At 39.6% G+C, this 15,424-nt stretch overlaps 2 protein-coding genes across 4 annotated transcripts; both read left to right on the forward strand.

The window, feature by feature from the left end:
• Window positions 1-3,606: 3,606 nt before the first annotated feature.
• Window positions 3,607-8,982, forward strand: NDUFV1 (NADH:ubiquinone oxidoreductase core subunit V1). The gene is made up of 10 exons (XM_070931480.1): window positions 3,607-3,773; window positions 4,428-4,510; window positions 5,717-5,887; window positions 6,637-6,820; window positions 6,947-7,136; window positions 7,407-7,619; window positions 7,782-7,948; window positions 8,025-8,106; window positions 8,419-8,564; window positions 8,722-8,982. Exons 1-10 carry the CDS (start codon window positions 3,693-3,695, stop codon window positions 8,800-8,802), a joined length of 1,398 nt encoding a protein of 465 aa, XP_070787581.1. The 5' UTR covers window positions 3,607-3,692; the 3' UTR covers window positions 8,803-8,982.
• A 2,048-nt stretch (window positions 8,983-11,030) lies between these two features.
• Window positions 11,031-14,874, forward strand: NUDT8 (nudix hydrolase 8). Of its 3 annotated transcripts, none has more exons than XM_070931501.1 (5): window positions 11,031-11,133; window positions 11,981-12,246; window positions 12,747-12,879; window positions 13,175-13,252; window positions 14,090-14,874. In XM_070931501.1, exons 2-5 carry the CDS (start codon window positions 11,987-11,989, stop codon window positions 14,309-14,311), a joined length of 693 nt encoding a protein of 230 aa, XP_070787602.1. In that variant the 5' UTR covers window positions 11,031-11,133; window positions 11,981-11,986; the 3' UTR covers window positions 14,312-14,874. The 3 variants fall into 3 exon arrangements, with proteins under 3 accessions (XP_070787602.1, XP_070787612.1, XP_070787593.1); XM_070931511.1 differs by lacking the exon at window positions 11,031-11,133 and adding an exon at window positions 11,281-11,343; XM_070931492.1 differs by lacking the exon at window positions 11,031-11,133 and adding an exon at window positions 11,283-11,557.
• Window positions 14,875-15,424: the final 550 nt, after the last annotated feature.

Raw genomic sequence — 15,424 nt, forward strand, 5'->3', positions numbered from 1 at the left:
TCCCTGCATGGCTACAGTTCCAAGATTACTGTGTACACTGCATTTCAGGATCAAAGGTGGCTAAAACTGCTGAATTTTTGTTTTTATCTGGATCTGATAATAAACTCTACTACAAAGTGGAGAAAATATCCTATTAGGTCAGTTTGATTAAAATAATTTCAGCAACCATTTCTAAGGTAACTTATTTTCAGACAGTTGTCTACTAAATAAGTGTGCAAATGATTTTCTGCCCCCCCCCCCACATCATCAAACATTCTTGTCATATCTTCCATATTTTCAAGTGGCGCAGTGCCCAGTCACTTCTCTTTTCTGTGTTGGATCAAGTTATTTCTATTTATTATACATTTAAAATAGGTCATACTGCTATTCTGTCTGAGATTCTTAGGTATTTTCATTATATAAGTTTATCATACATATCTTATAGGTTAAAATATCCTGCAAATGTATCTTTGAAGAGAAAAAAAGCATTTCTCATAGTAGACTTGTAGCCAGAGTTCTTTTAATAAACCAGGATATCTGAAGAACCATCTCACCCCAATGGGATAGGCTTCCCTATTCATTCTAGCATGGGGTGGGCAACTATGCAACTTTACAACTTGTGGACGTCAACTCCCAGAATTCCTGAGCCAGCCATGGGAGTTGACCTCCACAGTTATAAAGTTGCCATATTTGCCCACTCCTGTTTTAGCAGAAGGGGACCTACTGCACACTCCCATCGGCCAAGGAATTTCAGCTGGTGAGGTCTAGATAGAAGAAGAGACTTTTCTGCTATGACTCCTGCCCTTTGGAACATCTTGCCAGTGGAGATGAGATCCACTCCCCTCAATCCTTCTGGCTGCCTAGAAAGACCTTAAAACTTGGTTCTGCTAGTTGGCTTGGGGACGCTCTAGGCTAGAGGTAGTTGGTGCAGTGACAGAGAAGACACTACTTCAGTCCTACATTTTTAGCCTGTAGTTAACTCCTGTAATTTTAAATGGTTTTTATATTTATTGTACTGTAAGCCACCCAGAGTCACTTTGGAGGGTGATATGAGCAGCATGTAAATTTAATAGGAAATTTTAAAGGAGGAGACCCTTTCTTTGATTTGTCATAGATGAAAGGTGCTTTTGATTTCCATTTGAAATATTTTCTTTTATAAGGGAGACATTTTTAAATTTTATTTTAAAAAAAGAAAGAAACAGCCTCTAAGGATACAAGCATGAGAATGATGTCTTCTCAGGGTGGTGGTGGTGGTGAAGAACAGACACAAAGCTGATTATACTTGCCTCTTGTTTATTTTTCAGTGTTGGTAATTTTGCAGCAAAGTAAGCAAGTTAGTCCTGGAGAAATGAATGTTAGCCCCTTTTTTTTGGGGGGGGGGGAGAGATCAATTCTACCATAAATTGCTGGATTGTAAGTGAATTTCAGTAGGGTGATGCTAGACTCAGGACCACTATATGGGTTGAGTGAGGGCTACATACAACTCTTAAATGATACTATTCCTATCTTTTGAACATATAAATGGGGAGGGATTTCTATATGATTGCACTGAAAATCATGGGCATGCTTGTTAATCAAGAAACTGAATTCTGTTTTAGGTGCTACAATGATTGTAGTTCTTCATATGCATGTTAGCAACAGATCGTTCTTTGTATTACCATCACAAGCTACTATTACTAAGAGCTCAAGACATTTTGCTGCATGAGGCAGTGGACAAAAAGGTGTCCCGCTGCTAAATATATACTAACAGCTTAACTTTACCTTCAGCACTGGCAGTAAAATTGTGTCCTTCACTCTACTCGAGAAGGGCGTACTAATTTGATGGCATAATCCCCTCCTGCCATTTTGTCATTCAGTACCTTTCCACTTCATTTCTCCATGCGCCAATGTGTGTCATATGGCCATGCCTCACATTCATTGGTCAAAATTGTCTTTTTTGCTTACTTGGTTAGGTGTTTGGTTGGTGTCTTCTTCAGCCATACTGCTTGAGATATTGGTAATGCAAGCCTCTAGCTTCTTGCTACCCGGGCTAGCAATGTGCAAGCAGCAGTACTAGCTCTGAAAGATGGGAATGCTCATAGAACAGAGAAGCTAGGGTTAGGAGGGTCAAGTGGAGTTGGAGATACTGCTGTAATGCCTCCCTGCATCTTTTGTCTGAGGTAGGTACCTCACTGCCTAATGGCTAGGCTGGCCTTTCTATAAATGAGGATTGGAAAGTTATGTTCCAAGATCTATGTATGATTGATGATCCCTCTGTACAATTTTGGAGCACTTCCATGCAACTACTATGCTAGAGTACACTCCAATATAATGGGATCATCCTGCTCGGACCAAGAATCAACAGGATCAGAGAGATCAGTGATGTAATCCTCTTTCTGGCAGAACAGATTAGCATCTTTCTGAAAATGAGGTAAACTGGCAAAGGCAAGTCCCAGTGGAGCTAATGGAAATGGAGGAATCCAAAAGCTGTGGTCCTTTGTGTACCAGATACAGACAGAAGCATGATCAGAACACTTCATCTTTAAGAAGAAACTATTACAGAAAAAAACACTATTATATCATTTTAGAAGAGGAATATGTAGAATGGTAAATCCACAAAATTATAAACAATATTGATTAAAACTGGAGACATCTACCAACATACGAGGGATTTATAGGCACTGAATATCCCAATGACTAGTTACATAAAATACATATACATAAAATACATAATATATATTTGAAGGAGTAACCATCCCATCATTATTAAAATGACAGAAAAATTGTTTTATTTTTAAATTGGATAAAATAGCAAATTGCTGTATCTTTAGTTATGCCCATCTTATGAACTTTCTTAAAGTACCTGGTTGACCACTGCCCAGCTAACTTCACATATGACAAATCCAATAGATAATAAATATTCTGTAGGGTTTTATGATTGCAATTATTTTACATAATTGTGTAACAATTTCACAAGCAAGCTATCAAAACGTGTACAGCAAGATTCACAGATGGAATCCTAAAATGTGTAAAATCTTTGACCTAACCTGACAAGAGAAGCGAGTTAACTGTATGATCCAAGTTTTACTATGAGTTGCACTTGAAAAGCCAAAAGGCTGCAAATGGTTGTGTAGTTGACTGCAACAACCAAGACTAGATGGAAAAGACGTCCAGAACCTAGTAAAAGATGGTTGATTTTGCTTCAAACATATTAATTTATTGCAATCTTTTAATTACAAACTTCTGCCTTAAGCACATAGGACATTAATAGTTAACATATGTGAAATCTCACTGCTTGTATTGAAAACAGATTTCGGAATAGTCCCTTGTATATCCCGATTATTTATTTATTTTTAAAAGATCCTAACTATTGTCATACCTGTTGCAAACAAATCCGAGAGGAAACTTTACCCTTATAAACATATTTTATCAACCACTGTGCGACGCACATATACTGCTTTATTCCACACCCATAACCTCTTGCTCCAAAAAAACCGCGGCAGTCTGTCATTTATTCAGCACTAAACACTGGTCGGCGATCGCGTGCACTTCCTTGTGGAACTTAAACTACAATTCCCATGATCCCAGACGCCAAAGGAAGTTGCCCCGTCTCTGGTCTTCCGGGAAAAGCGAAGAGAAACATCGTGACGTAGTATTATTGCGCCTGACAGGTGAAGGTGACGAGGTTAGGTGCTGCAGCAGGGGAGACACCGCCCCCCCCTTCGGTCTCCGCTATGTTGGGGGCTCAGCCCTTGCGCCTCCGTCCGATTTGCACCCAGGCTCGCTTTTTTGCCGCCGCCGCCGCTCCAGAATCGGTGACTTCTACTTGCCCTTCTTTTGTTTCTTTTTCAACAAGGGAAAGCGGAGAAGGGATGGGGACTTATACAACTGCAGCAGTGGTTCTCAGCTAGCTTGCTGCGGGACATAGGCTGTTTGTTTCTATTGTACCACGAGATTTTTGTCTTATGTTATTTTTTTTTTCTTTTTGTGCTGTGCATGTTCTGTGTAATCCGTATGTGCAGTACAGTGCAAATATTATTAAAATAGTTTTAACTTCTTAAAACATGTCTTACACGTTTAAAAATATTATATGCATTTCATAATTTTCCGTGTGCCAGAGAACTACCGTTATGTTCAATATTGTGCTGCAGATTCAAAAAAGGATTGAACTAGAGGAATAAGGGAAAGGAGTATGGGTGATGGAGATCTCCAAAGTCCTGCTTTTTGGACCTCCTCGGTTCCTCCAACATGCTTTTTAGTTATTTCTAATTTTAGCATGAATGTGTGATTTGGAATATATATTCTTGGGGGAAGAGTGCTTTTTTCTTGCCTATTATGAAGATGGCTCAGTTTCTGTGCTTAGTTTTGGAAAGGGATTTATTTGCCCCTTTTGGTTTTTTTTTTGCTTTTGTTCTATTTTTATAGTATGGTTTTATTCAAAGTTAAAGCTATTTCTTTTTGTTTGACAGGCACCCCCAAAGAAAACTCAGTTTGGTCCCCTTAAAGATGAGGATCGCATTTTTACTAATCTTTATGGACGTCATGATTGGAGGTGAGAAACGAAAATGTAGAATATATTTTGCTTGCTGACAGGAAAATATACAGTTTTCAAATCTTTTTTAGTTAGTGGAGAAAAAAAAGTTATGAAGGAAATGGAGGATTAAACAGTTAACTAGTGAATGAATTGTAGGCTGCAAAAATATTTTTCTACTTATCTAACAGTTGTGGTTTACTTAAATGCAATTGTAATTATTTTAAATTTCTCTAGTTGTGTGTATTCATTGGTTGTTTGCAAAATTGCTTTCTTGGCAGTTAAATTTCTCTGATATTTTGGCACTGCACAATTTTGTGATCGTGCATTTATTTTTGCAGCTACTACTTTTGAGGTTTTCTGGTTATTATAAAGGAAAAGAAAGCCAGGATATTGTCATGTCCTGGCTTCTACTACTTTGCATACAATAGAAAATAGAGAAGAAAAATCCGCAGTGATCTGCTTGGTATCAGCATGACCATGGATAGAGTTGGAAGCCTTACTCAACTCCACATCTTTCTGCTTCTTTTTAGCCTCTCTTCTGACTTTGGGGAGGGAATTAAGAAAAAGAAAGAGATGGAGAGCTAAAGGAAGACCTATTTTTGTTGTATTTTTCTTAGATTTTAGCACTGTTTTAGAATAGCAAAGTGAAGGCTAATGCTTGTTAATTCTATAACTATCAGTTTTCATACAAGGGCTAAGAGAATAAGCAATGAAACATGCAGTGTGATGCAAATGCTGCCCTTTACTTACTTGTGCTACAAATACCAGAGGACAAGGCTCGTGTCATGACATGATGATGCATGTTTTATCATTTTGTCATTATTGTGTTAGAAATGAGGACTCTCAACTCCATTTACAAGAGGAAGATATATTTCCTAATTCCAAACATTTCCCAATTCCCATGTATTTAGTTTGCACCTATTGGTACAACTCAAGATAGAATCAAAATTCTCCTGCCTCCTATTTTTCTGTATTAAGAACCCTTAATGTAGGGTGAGTTGGGCCAAGAGAGACCAACTGGGTCAAAATCATGATTAAATCATATTCATGCCTAAAGGAAAACTAGAACTTGCAGCTTCTCAGTTTTTAGTCCAGTATCTTAACTACTACATTAAACTGCTGTCATATTCTGAGATACCTGAACAACCCCAGATGGGAAAAGCAGCCCTAAATTTATTTACAAAATGGAGTTAATATGCATGACTCTTTCTTTTTTGTCTCTAGGTTGAAAGGGGCTTTGAGCCGAGGTGACTGGTATAAAACCAAGGAAATCTTGCTGAAGGGTGTTGATTGGATCTTGAATGAAATAAAAACTTCAGGCCTGAGAGGCCGTGGAGGAGCTGGCTTTCCCACTGGCCTCAAATGGAGCTTTATGAATAAGCCTCCAGATGGCAGGTGTGGTACTAATTATGAACATTGTAGTTTCAAACGTTAGACTCTGCCTGTCTTCTTGTGCAGAACCTGTCTAAGCCATAGTTTTTCCTTCTACTTTTGGGTTAGAAGGCCATTTATTATTAATTAGAATTTGCGACTGTGGTTTCTATTTCAGTCTTTTACATTTAAAATTGTGCATCTCAGCTTTGAGGAATGATTTATATGTTTCAAAAGTTTTAAAGCCATCTTTTCTTCTCTCTTTTTCAAAAAAAAAGTTGTGTTCTCTAGAAAGATTGGCTCTGTGAAGCAGCCAGATCTCTGGACTTCTTATCCAGAAGAGCTGCTATAAGGGGGGATAGTTGGTTTGGCTAGCTAGGTGAATGGAATGTGAGATTCATATTCTCACATTCATACTTGGAAAAGTCAGCTTTAAATATCTCTGTGTGTGCTCTTATTTAAAATTCACCTTTTCTCAGCCTAGTTTATGGCTAAAATATTATCATTTGCTGTGGCTGCAGAAATACAAATATAGTTTCCTCAGTAATACTTAGGATACTTAGGATGCATACTTGTATGCTCAGATTTTCCTTGATTTCCTTGCGGCTAAAGTTGAACATTATGATCATTGACTGAGTGAAGATCCTGAACTGGATAGATTAGTTATGTAGTGTGTGTGTAAACTTTAATAGATTAGGTAGCATTATTGACTTTAGCATATACTGATGGAGAGGCTTTTCTTGTTGGTGAATATAATTATTTCTGTGTTTCAGGCCTAAGTACTTGGTAGTGAATGCAGATGAAGGGGAACCAGGAACTTGTAAGGATCGGGAGATTATGCGTCATGATCCCCATAAGCTAATAGAGGGCTGCCTAGTGGCAGGAAGATCTATGGGGGCTCGAGCTGCTTATATCTATATACGTGGAGAGTTCTACAATGAAGCATCAAACTTGCAGGTAAGCTGCTGTCTCTTGTGGTTACCTTAATTTTGTCTGCTAGATTGTCTTTTTGTATGGTCAGAAATCAAGGTCACCGGTGTTTGGGGTATGGCTGTAGTAATTAATGCTATTTTACTTTATTAGGTGGCAATCAAGGAGGCCTACGAAGCAGGACTGGTGGGCAAGGATGCTTGTGGCTCTGGCTATGACTTTGATGTCTTTGTAGCAAGAGGGGCAGGTGCCTACATTTGTGGTGAAGAGACAGCACTCATTGAATCCCTTGAGGGCAAACAGGGCAAACCCCGCCTCAAGCCTCCTTTCCCTGCAGATGTAGGTAAGGCATTTTAAATGTTTCTTCTACTGGTGGTTATGTATGTGTGTGAATTTCTAATATGCTTCCTCAAGTCAACATAAGACTCTCATTATCTATATATAAGGCCATCAACATACTTTTTTCACCTAAAATAACTTTTAAGTCCCTATCAAATATCCCATTTAATAGTACTAAAACTCTCATTTTGATTATTCTTGTGCCCATTCCACTTTTCATCTTGGATCGTTAAGAAATGTTGTTCATGTTAACCTATATTCTTTCTTTCTCTAGGGGTTTTTGGGTGCCCTACCACAGTGGCAAATGTGGAAACAGTTGCGGTAGCACCTACCATCTGCCGTCGAGGAGGTACCTGGTTTGCTGGCTTTGGACGTGAGCGTAATTCTGGCACTAAGCTCTTCAATATCTCGGGCCATGTCAATACCCCTTGTACTGTGGAAGAGGAGATGTCAATACCATTGCGTGATTTAATTGAACGACATGCAGGTGAGAGTGACTTATTCACCCCAAAGAATGAGCTATCACTTAAATTTAGATACCTATATTAGTGGCATCAGCTTTTTAGTTCATTTTGTTCCTCTTGTATGTTGACCTGATCCAATCATCTAAAGAGCCAGGCCTCATGGTGTGTTTCTGCCTTCTGATCAGGCGGCATTAGAGGTGGCTGGGATAACTTGCTTGCTGTGATTCCTGGAGGCTCTTCAACACCGCTCATTCCCAAGTCAGTGTGTGAGACAGTTCTGATGGACTTTGATGCCTTAGTGGAGGCACAGACCGGGCTCGGGACAGCAGCTCTCATTGTCATGGACAAATCGGTAAGCAATGTTCCCTAGAGTTATTTCTCTGGATTTTGAGTATGACACATCTTCATTTTCTTCTCTTTCTCCCCAGACAGATATAGTTCGAGCCATTGCCCGCCTCATTGAATTTTACAAGCACGAAAGTTGTGGGCAGTGCACACCTTGCCGAGAAGGTGAGTGTTATTATTCAAACCTTTTGAAGTGTTAGCAAAATTATCCCAGAATTCTCTGAATTAGAGTTGGGATTGGAAAAAAAAATGTGAAAAAACTTTCACATTATTTTGCTTATGGCAGTATTATTTAAAATACAGTGGTAACAGATATCTGAAAATCTCTGAGGAAGGAAATTGCCAATCCAAGGTCAGGAAAAGATCTGTAACCTGGGCAGCAAAATCAGTTTAAACTTTTGTGTTTAGTATTGTGCTGCCTTTCTGATTTTCATGAGGCTTTGTATTCCACTTTTAATGTTGATTCCCTTCCTACAGGTGTTGACTGGATGAACAAGGTCATGTGGCGATTTGTGAGTGGCAATGCACAAGTGGCAGAAATTGATGCACTCTGGGAAATTAGCAAACAAATTGAGGGTCACACTATCTGTGCCCTGGGAGATGGGGCTGCTTGGCCTGTGCAGGTAATTTCCTCTTTACTTTAGAATATGCTGAAGAATCACACAATTTGCTTGAGGGAGAGCTAGAAATGAAATGATTTTGTAGGAAGGCCTTAGGTTGGAGTACAGGGAATGCTACAGATGTATTTAATGGGTAACTCCTGTGCTTGATTTTTTACAGGGTCTAATTCGTCACTTCCGTCCAGAACTGGAGGAACGGATGAAGCAATATAATGAATCTAAAAAGCAGGCCTCTGGATGAACAGTTATAAAGCCCACCTCAAAGAAGTTACACTGTTCTATAATCTTTTGTAGCCCATGTCTACTTTTGCTTGGGCTTCAGTATCACAGTTTAATTTCTATTATTTGTGACAACCTGCCTCAACTCCCATTTTTCTTTTTTGTTTTCTTCTTGGGCAGTTTATTAAATACTTTAGACTGATCTGTGTAATTTCTTACAGCAAAGAAAATAAGGTGAATACCTGGATGTGATCTTATTTTATTATTGGATTTCTATGGCCATCTAATTCATAAATGAGACTCTGGATGGTGTACAGCATTAGAAATAGAATGTAATATGCCCCATGAAAGTAACTGAGAATCAAACCACATAGGAACATCTTACAGAACAAGCATAGCAACATCCTGTGTCTGAGGCCTTGAATTGCCTTTATATACTTCTTGGAATAATTGATTATGAAATGAAGCAAAGAAATTTTTCCAATCTATATTTTCCAATATAGATTGGAGTCCAGAATCCTGACTGTCCAAAACGACCAGTCAGGATTCTGTAATACATAAATATAACTTTGATGAACTCATCTAAACCTTTACTTTCCTAATTCTTCTGTAAGGCCTATAAATGTGCAGATGAAATGGAAAGCTGTACTATTTGCAAATATTTTTTAATTTTTTAAAATAGTAAACATCAGGATGAAATGGTTTAATGCAGCACATCTGGCTCTGCAGATATATTTCAGTATTGACTTGCATATGTAGTTGGATGTGCAGTTGGCCATGTCGTGGGGGAATTCACTGAAGAAAGCAATTATGTTTGGAAGAATTAGCAGCAAAGGAGCCCAGGCTGTGAAAGAACACGGTGGCTGGACACTATCAAAGCTGACATCATCTAGACCATAGAAAAATTCAATTAAATAGTGCAAGATCAGAAGATGTGGAGAGACATGGCCCAGAGAATCGCAAAAGGTTAGACTTGACTGAATGAGTAACTTCATAATCATGCTCTTGGATGAGCAATATCAGTCATCTTTAGAACCTGGAGGCTTAGTAAGAAAGGAGTAGTGCAGTGTAATAAAAGATAGCTTTCATCTATTACTTGAACTAGCTATTTGAATAATGTAGTTTCATGATTCACATACTATGCTCTAAGTCAAAAAAGTAATTATATTAAGGCTGAGTACATTATGTAATTCTTGTACCCTTGCCTCAGCTATTGCTGTGGGATAAATTAAAAGGGACAAAATGGAAGACCGTTTCAAATTGTTTCATACTAAATGGAGTAGTTTGTCTTTGGGCTGCTTATGTTTTTTCTTTTCTGGTATTTATACTGGTTTTTAAACTATGTCACCTAGAGTTGTTCAATTGCCTCTAAATTGCTTAAATACAGATACCATATTGTAATACAAAGTCGTGTTTCATCCAGTGAGAAGAGAAAAGCACAGGATCTTTGGACAACCTATAGAGGGTAAAACATAGTGTTATATATCAGGCCTCTCAGGAATGTTAAACTGGGACCTGCCCTCTTATCCACTTTACATCATTATGTTCAGCCATGGTGGCATTTGAATTATTTTACATATTTCTCAATAGTAAATAGGCCACAATTTTTGTCTAACATATTAAGGCTAGCAGACATGCTTAAAATAGCTTCCTGAATAATAAGTAATACTATTACAAGAGATTCTGTGGGCTATTTATTAGTTTATTTGACCTTATAGATAACAAATGATTATGACAATTCCTGGGTGCAATTATTATTTATTTGTATCCTGCCTTTATTACTTTTACAAATAACTCAAGGTGGCATACATAAACATCATTTTGGGGATTAATTCCAGGGCAGAAGCCCCCAAATAAACTTTCCATTTTGTCATTGATGCTATCATTTTGCTATCTTCATGTGGCTTAATACCTGTCCCGAAAAGTAAGGATTTTTAAAATTACTGTTTGATATCTTATCAAACCAATATCTTAAAATCTCACAAAAGCAAGTATCAACCTTGAGTTAAATAGATCTTTTTGCATCCCACAGTCTAAGGATACATGTATCTTGGGTGGAGTTCAAGCTTGTCGGAATATGTCAGCACAAAGCTTTCCTGTGTAAATCACTGAAAGGAAACAAAGATGCCTTAAAGAGCCGTTTAGCCCTCTTAACCTTTCCAGCCATAAAATCCTAACAGCCGCCCTCAAGGTCTCTAAAGGGGCGCTCGCTGCACCGCCCGGCCTCTCAGTTTGGGGCGTGGCTTCTGCCACCCACCGGTCTCATTGGTGGAGGCGGCTTCCTCGGCTGTCGGTTTTATGCTGCTCTCGGCGAAGAATTCCCTCTTTTGACGGAGAGGAACGTCTCTGCGAGGTTAGAACGGCGCTTTCCATATTTCGGCCTGGCGGAAGTATGCCCTAACTGACATCGCCCTGTTCCCCCATTTGTTGAAAAGCAGGCTGGGAAGCTTTTCAGTCCCGCCATGTTTGTTGAGGGGAGGGGCGGGGCTAATAGGAAGAACTGTGAAGTGGGATTCTTTTGGTTGCTCTGAGTAGCCGGTTGCGTCGCCGGGTAGTTTTGCGGGTAATTGTGGTAGCGGACGGAGGACTGTTTTGTGCCTTTCCTTGGTGGCTGTTCTCGAAAGAACGAACCTCCTTTTTTTTGTGCTTCTGGAGATTGAATGGGACGGTTTCAGAAGCCCCGGCATCTCCTCGACGGGGTGGACTACTGCTCCCATCTCAGGCTGGTTGGCTAAGGATAATGGGAGGTGATGTCCAACTCATATGGAGAACTCTGGGTAAAGCTGATAAGGCAAAACACAAACACCCAAGACCTGCACCCTGATTAACCATCCTGTGATAGTTCTCGTTTTCTGACTATGGAGGAGTTAAACTCCTGCCTGCTCTGGGCTTGTCAAATTCCCCGTGCGTTTTTCGGGTCTTTCTTTGTGCTTGTATGACGGTCGCAGCCGCGTTTCCTGACACGATACGAAACGACTGTCGCAGACCAAGAGCGGTGGGGTCCAGATTTGATCAGGGGAGATGAAATGTAGACCCTTGAGCTTGGATTCCAAACTTTAACCCTCCCTGCCTCCCTTGCACAACAAGTTTGGACTAGCCTTAGGAACCATGGGATGAGGCTGAAGGAATTGCTAAATCGCAAGGCGTGGACTGTCATTCAGCTGAAATTCTTCCCTTCCTCTTTTTTCCCCCCCATTTAGGGCACTATGCTTCCATCTCTGCACTTCCATCTCTGCCAGCGTACACTCTGTATACCCATAGCCAGGGTGGGTCTGGTACGTAGATATTTATCCTGGGAAAACGAACAGCGGTGCAAAGGGCTGCTAGAGAAATCCACTGTCCGGTACAAGAAAGAAACTATGGGAGCAGCTGTGCTGGTATCTTTGTGCTCTGTGGCTGGGGACCCATCGATCCTGTACACTCTGCGTTCCAACACTCTGACCGGTTTATACAAAGGGGAAGTCAGGTACTTGACAGCTTAATCTTCCTCCTTAGTAAATGCAAAGATAAATTGCAGAATATCCAGATGGGAGTCATTAACTCCCAGTCACATCCTCTTGTTGTCTTGGGTGGACCTCATAAGTTTTCTGAAGAACAGTTGAAAGCCTGAGTATAGAGACAATTAAAGAGAGGCACAATAGTTGTCTCCAGATATATGAAACTCTTGCAAAAGACAGGACCTAATTGTTTTAGAGTTGTTCTAAAGAAAGGGGCAGGGAAGCATTGTTTAGCTGAATGTTACAAATTGGCACGCAAATGTTTCATAGTAATATAGGCTGGAGAGGTATTTGAAAAGCAGGGTGGCAATTCAACAGGATGTGTCTTCATTGAAGAACCTGGCACAAAGTTAGTGATTGAGCCAGAAGATGTCCAGGAAACTTTCTGACTTTCCCAGTCCCTGTCAAGTAATCTTAAGATTTTCCCCTCCCAAACTTCCCTTGCACAATAACTGATTTGCTTTTGCAGTTTCCCAGGTGGTAAACGTGATGACTCTGACCAGGATGCCATCACCACAGCACTGCGGGAGACTCATGAAGAACTGGGCATACAGTTAAAGGAGGACTGTGTCTGGGGAATCATGAGAGCTATTCCTGATAGGGTAATGCTTAATGTAGATCCTTATCTTCAGGGATTAGATGAACTTTGAAATAGACTTTTGTCGTGGAATCACGATGGATATGCTGTTTTGTGCTAGAATCAGTCTGGGGGCAGGAGGGGGGACCTTTTTTTTGTAATTGCTGTCTGAGATGAGAGCAATGGAAAATTTCTAGAAAATAGAAAAGCTGAGCTTGGGAATTAACATACCACCTTTGCTTTGCTTTATGTTTTTCTTTGAGAAAGCATGGGATAGTGAAAAACTCATATCTGTTTAATTTTGCCTTTTTTTTTTTCAGACTAATATGATGGTGGCTCCTGTACTAGCAAACCTGGGGCCTTTGGAGGACCTGAAACTGAAACCTAACCCCCAAGAGGTGAATCAGAATATTAACTGGGACACAGTGACACAGTGTATCACATATTATTTTTATTCAATATATTTTTCAGGAAAGATGGGTGTGAAAGAAAATTCTCAGACACTTAGTGATATTCTAGTGGCAATTCTTCCTGTGTTAAGCACTAATTCCCTTGGAAGTAATTTCTTACTTCCCTGTGGTAGGGATCTTACGGGTGGGATGCACCATTTTCTTTCTTTTTGATACCAGATGTTTCTATTTCTGAATCTCTCCCCCACTTTCCCCCCCTCTGTTTATTTCTGATCCTCTTTTCTCTTTTTTTCCAGTATTACAATTTGAGATTGTATTACCAGGGGTGAAATGCTCCCACTTCGGACCGGATTGCCCGATCCTGTAGCAATGGTGGGGGGGTGGTTCGGAGAACTGGTAGCAAAACTCCCTGCCCCCCCCATGCCCAGCTGAGCCACTCGATCATCAGAGGGTTTTTTTTTTTTTTTTGTTTTTACTTTTAAAAGCATTTTTTCTACAACCTCTTTGGCCAAAAAAAATACTTAAAAAAAAAAGCCTCTGATGATCGTGGGGCTCAGCTGGGATTGTCAGAGGCTTTTAAAAGCATTTTTTTCTGCAACCACTTCGGCCAAAGCTTTTAAAAGTAAAAAAAAAAAAGTTGGCCACGCCCACCCAGTCACATTACCCCCCACCAAGCCATGCCCACAGAACCGGTAGTAACAAATTTTACATTTCACCACTGATCTGAACTAATTACTTCCAAAGGATTTTGATGGAAGAGAAGTTATTCCATAACTAAATTGGACAAGTTATGCTTCCACTCAATCTTTGTTGTTTGATTTACAGGTTGAGGCTGTCTTCACACTGTCTGTCTCCCACTTGCTACAAGAAAAGAACCAGGGCTACACCCACTACTGCCGTGATGGTATCTACCGTTACACATTGCCTGTCTTCCTGCATGGTCCTCACCGTGTATGGGGTCTTACAGCAATCATAACAGAGCTGACTCTGGAGTTGCTAGCACCAGGAAAATACTTCAGGCGGACTTATGTCATGGGTCAGCACTGACTTTTGACTCAAACTCACACTTGGATCTCTAAGATCTCTTTTTGTTTTCCATATTTGTCAAAGGACTTTATAGAATTGATGATCTCATCAGCCAAGTGCTGCTCCTTTTCCTTGTCATAAGAATCTTCAAAACTCAGGTCAGCTCAGTTCTAAATAACAAGAAGAAAACCGTTTATCTCTCCAGCTCACTACCTCAGAAGACAACTATTACATTATTGGCAAAAAGCAATGATGAAACATCTATCTAGTTTACTGTTGTTACCTGAATAAACAAGGACACTCGAAACCTTATGCAGGTTTCTGTTTTGGCAGGTGTAGTACAAATAAAACATAAGTTTTAATCTCAAAGATCCTAGACCTGCATTCTAGGCTTGCTTGATTGGTAATGGCAATAACTGCATAAATGAATGATAAAAGGAGCATTTGCCAAAGAAAGCACTGACCTTTAAGCTACCAAAATAATAAGTGCCAGCGATCCAGGTTAGGATACAAATTTGTGAATGAATATTGATCCCTATTTCTTTCACATCTCCGCTATTTCCTTATCATATGGAATTTCTGTTTATGGCTCTGTGCTGATTTAACAAAATCTGCATTTCAAGAACAGATTTATATAAATCAAAGTTGTATGCAAGAAATAGTATTTAAATATTTATGTTGTTAAATCAGAATAAATCTGAGATTGTTTGGAATATAGATCCTAGTAATCAGTTCCTAGTTTTTTGAGACATGGAACATTTTTCCTCTGCCCTTCCTCTGCCCTTCCTCTGCCCTTCCTACTCTCTAAAACAGGAGCATGAATTATATATTGCTACCCTAAGAAAACAATTCTCATTAGGGCTATGGCACATTTTGTAGAACAAGGCATCTTACAAGATACTTGTGAATTGGTAAAACCTTGGTTGTATGGCAGTCTGAATTCTGCCGTGTGTGTGTGTGTGTGTGTGTTCTAACAGAGGGGACAATATGCTGATTTCACCTTAGCTTTTTCCCAACACGTAACAGACAATAATATAATTGGAATTAAACTGGTTCAAATATTTATTTGGTGTAACAACAATTCAGAGTTGATGGCAGGAATTACGGAGGTGATGCGTATTTCTGAATAGAGGT

This window comes from Pituophis catenifer, unplaced genomic scaffold (assembly GCF_029215685.1).
Source record: "Pituophis catenifer annectens isolate HBS135680 unplaced genomic scaffold, rPitCat1.0.hap2 SCAF_1, whole genome shotgun sequence".
Taxonomy (NCBI): domain Eukaryota; kingdom Metazoa; phylum Chordata; class Lepidosauria; order Squamata; family Colubridae; genus Pituophis; species Pituophis catenifer.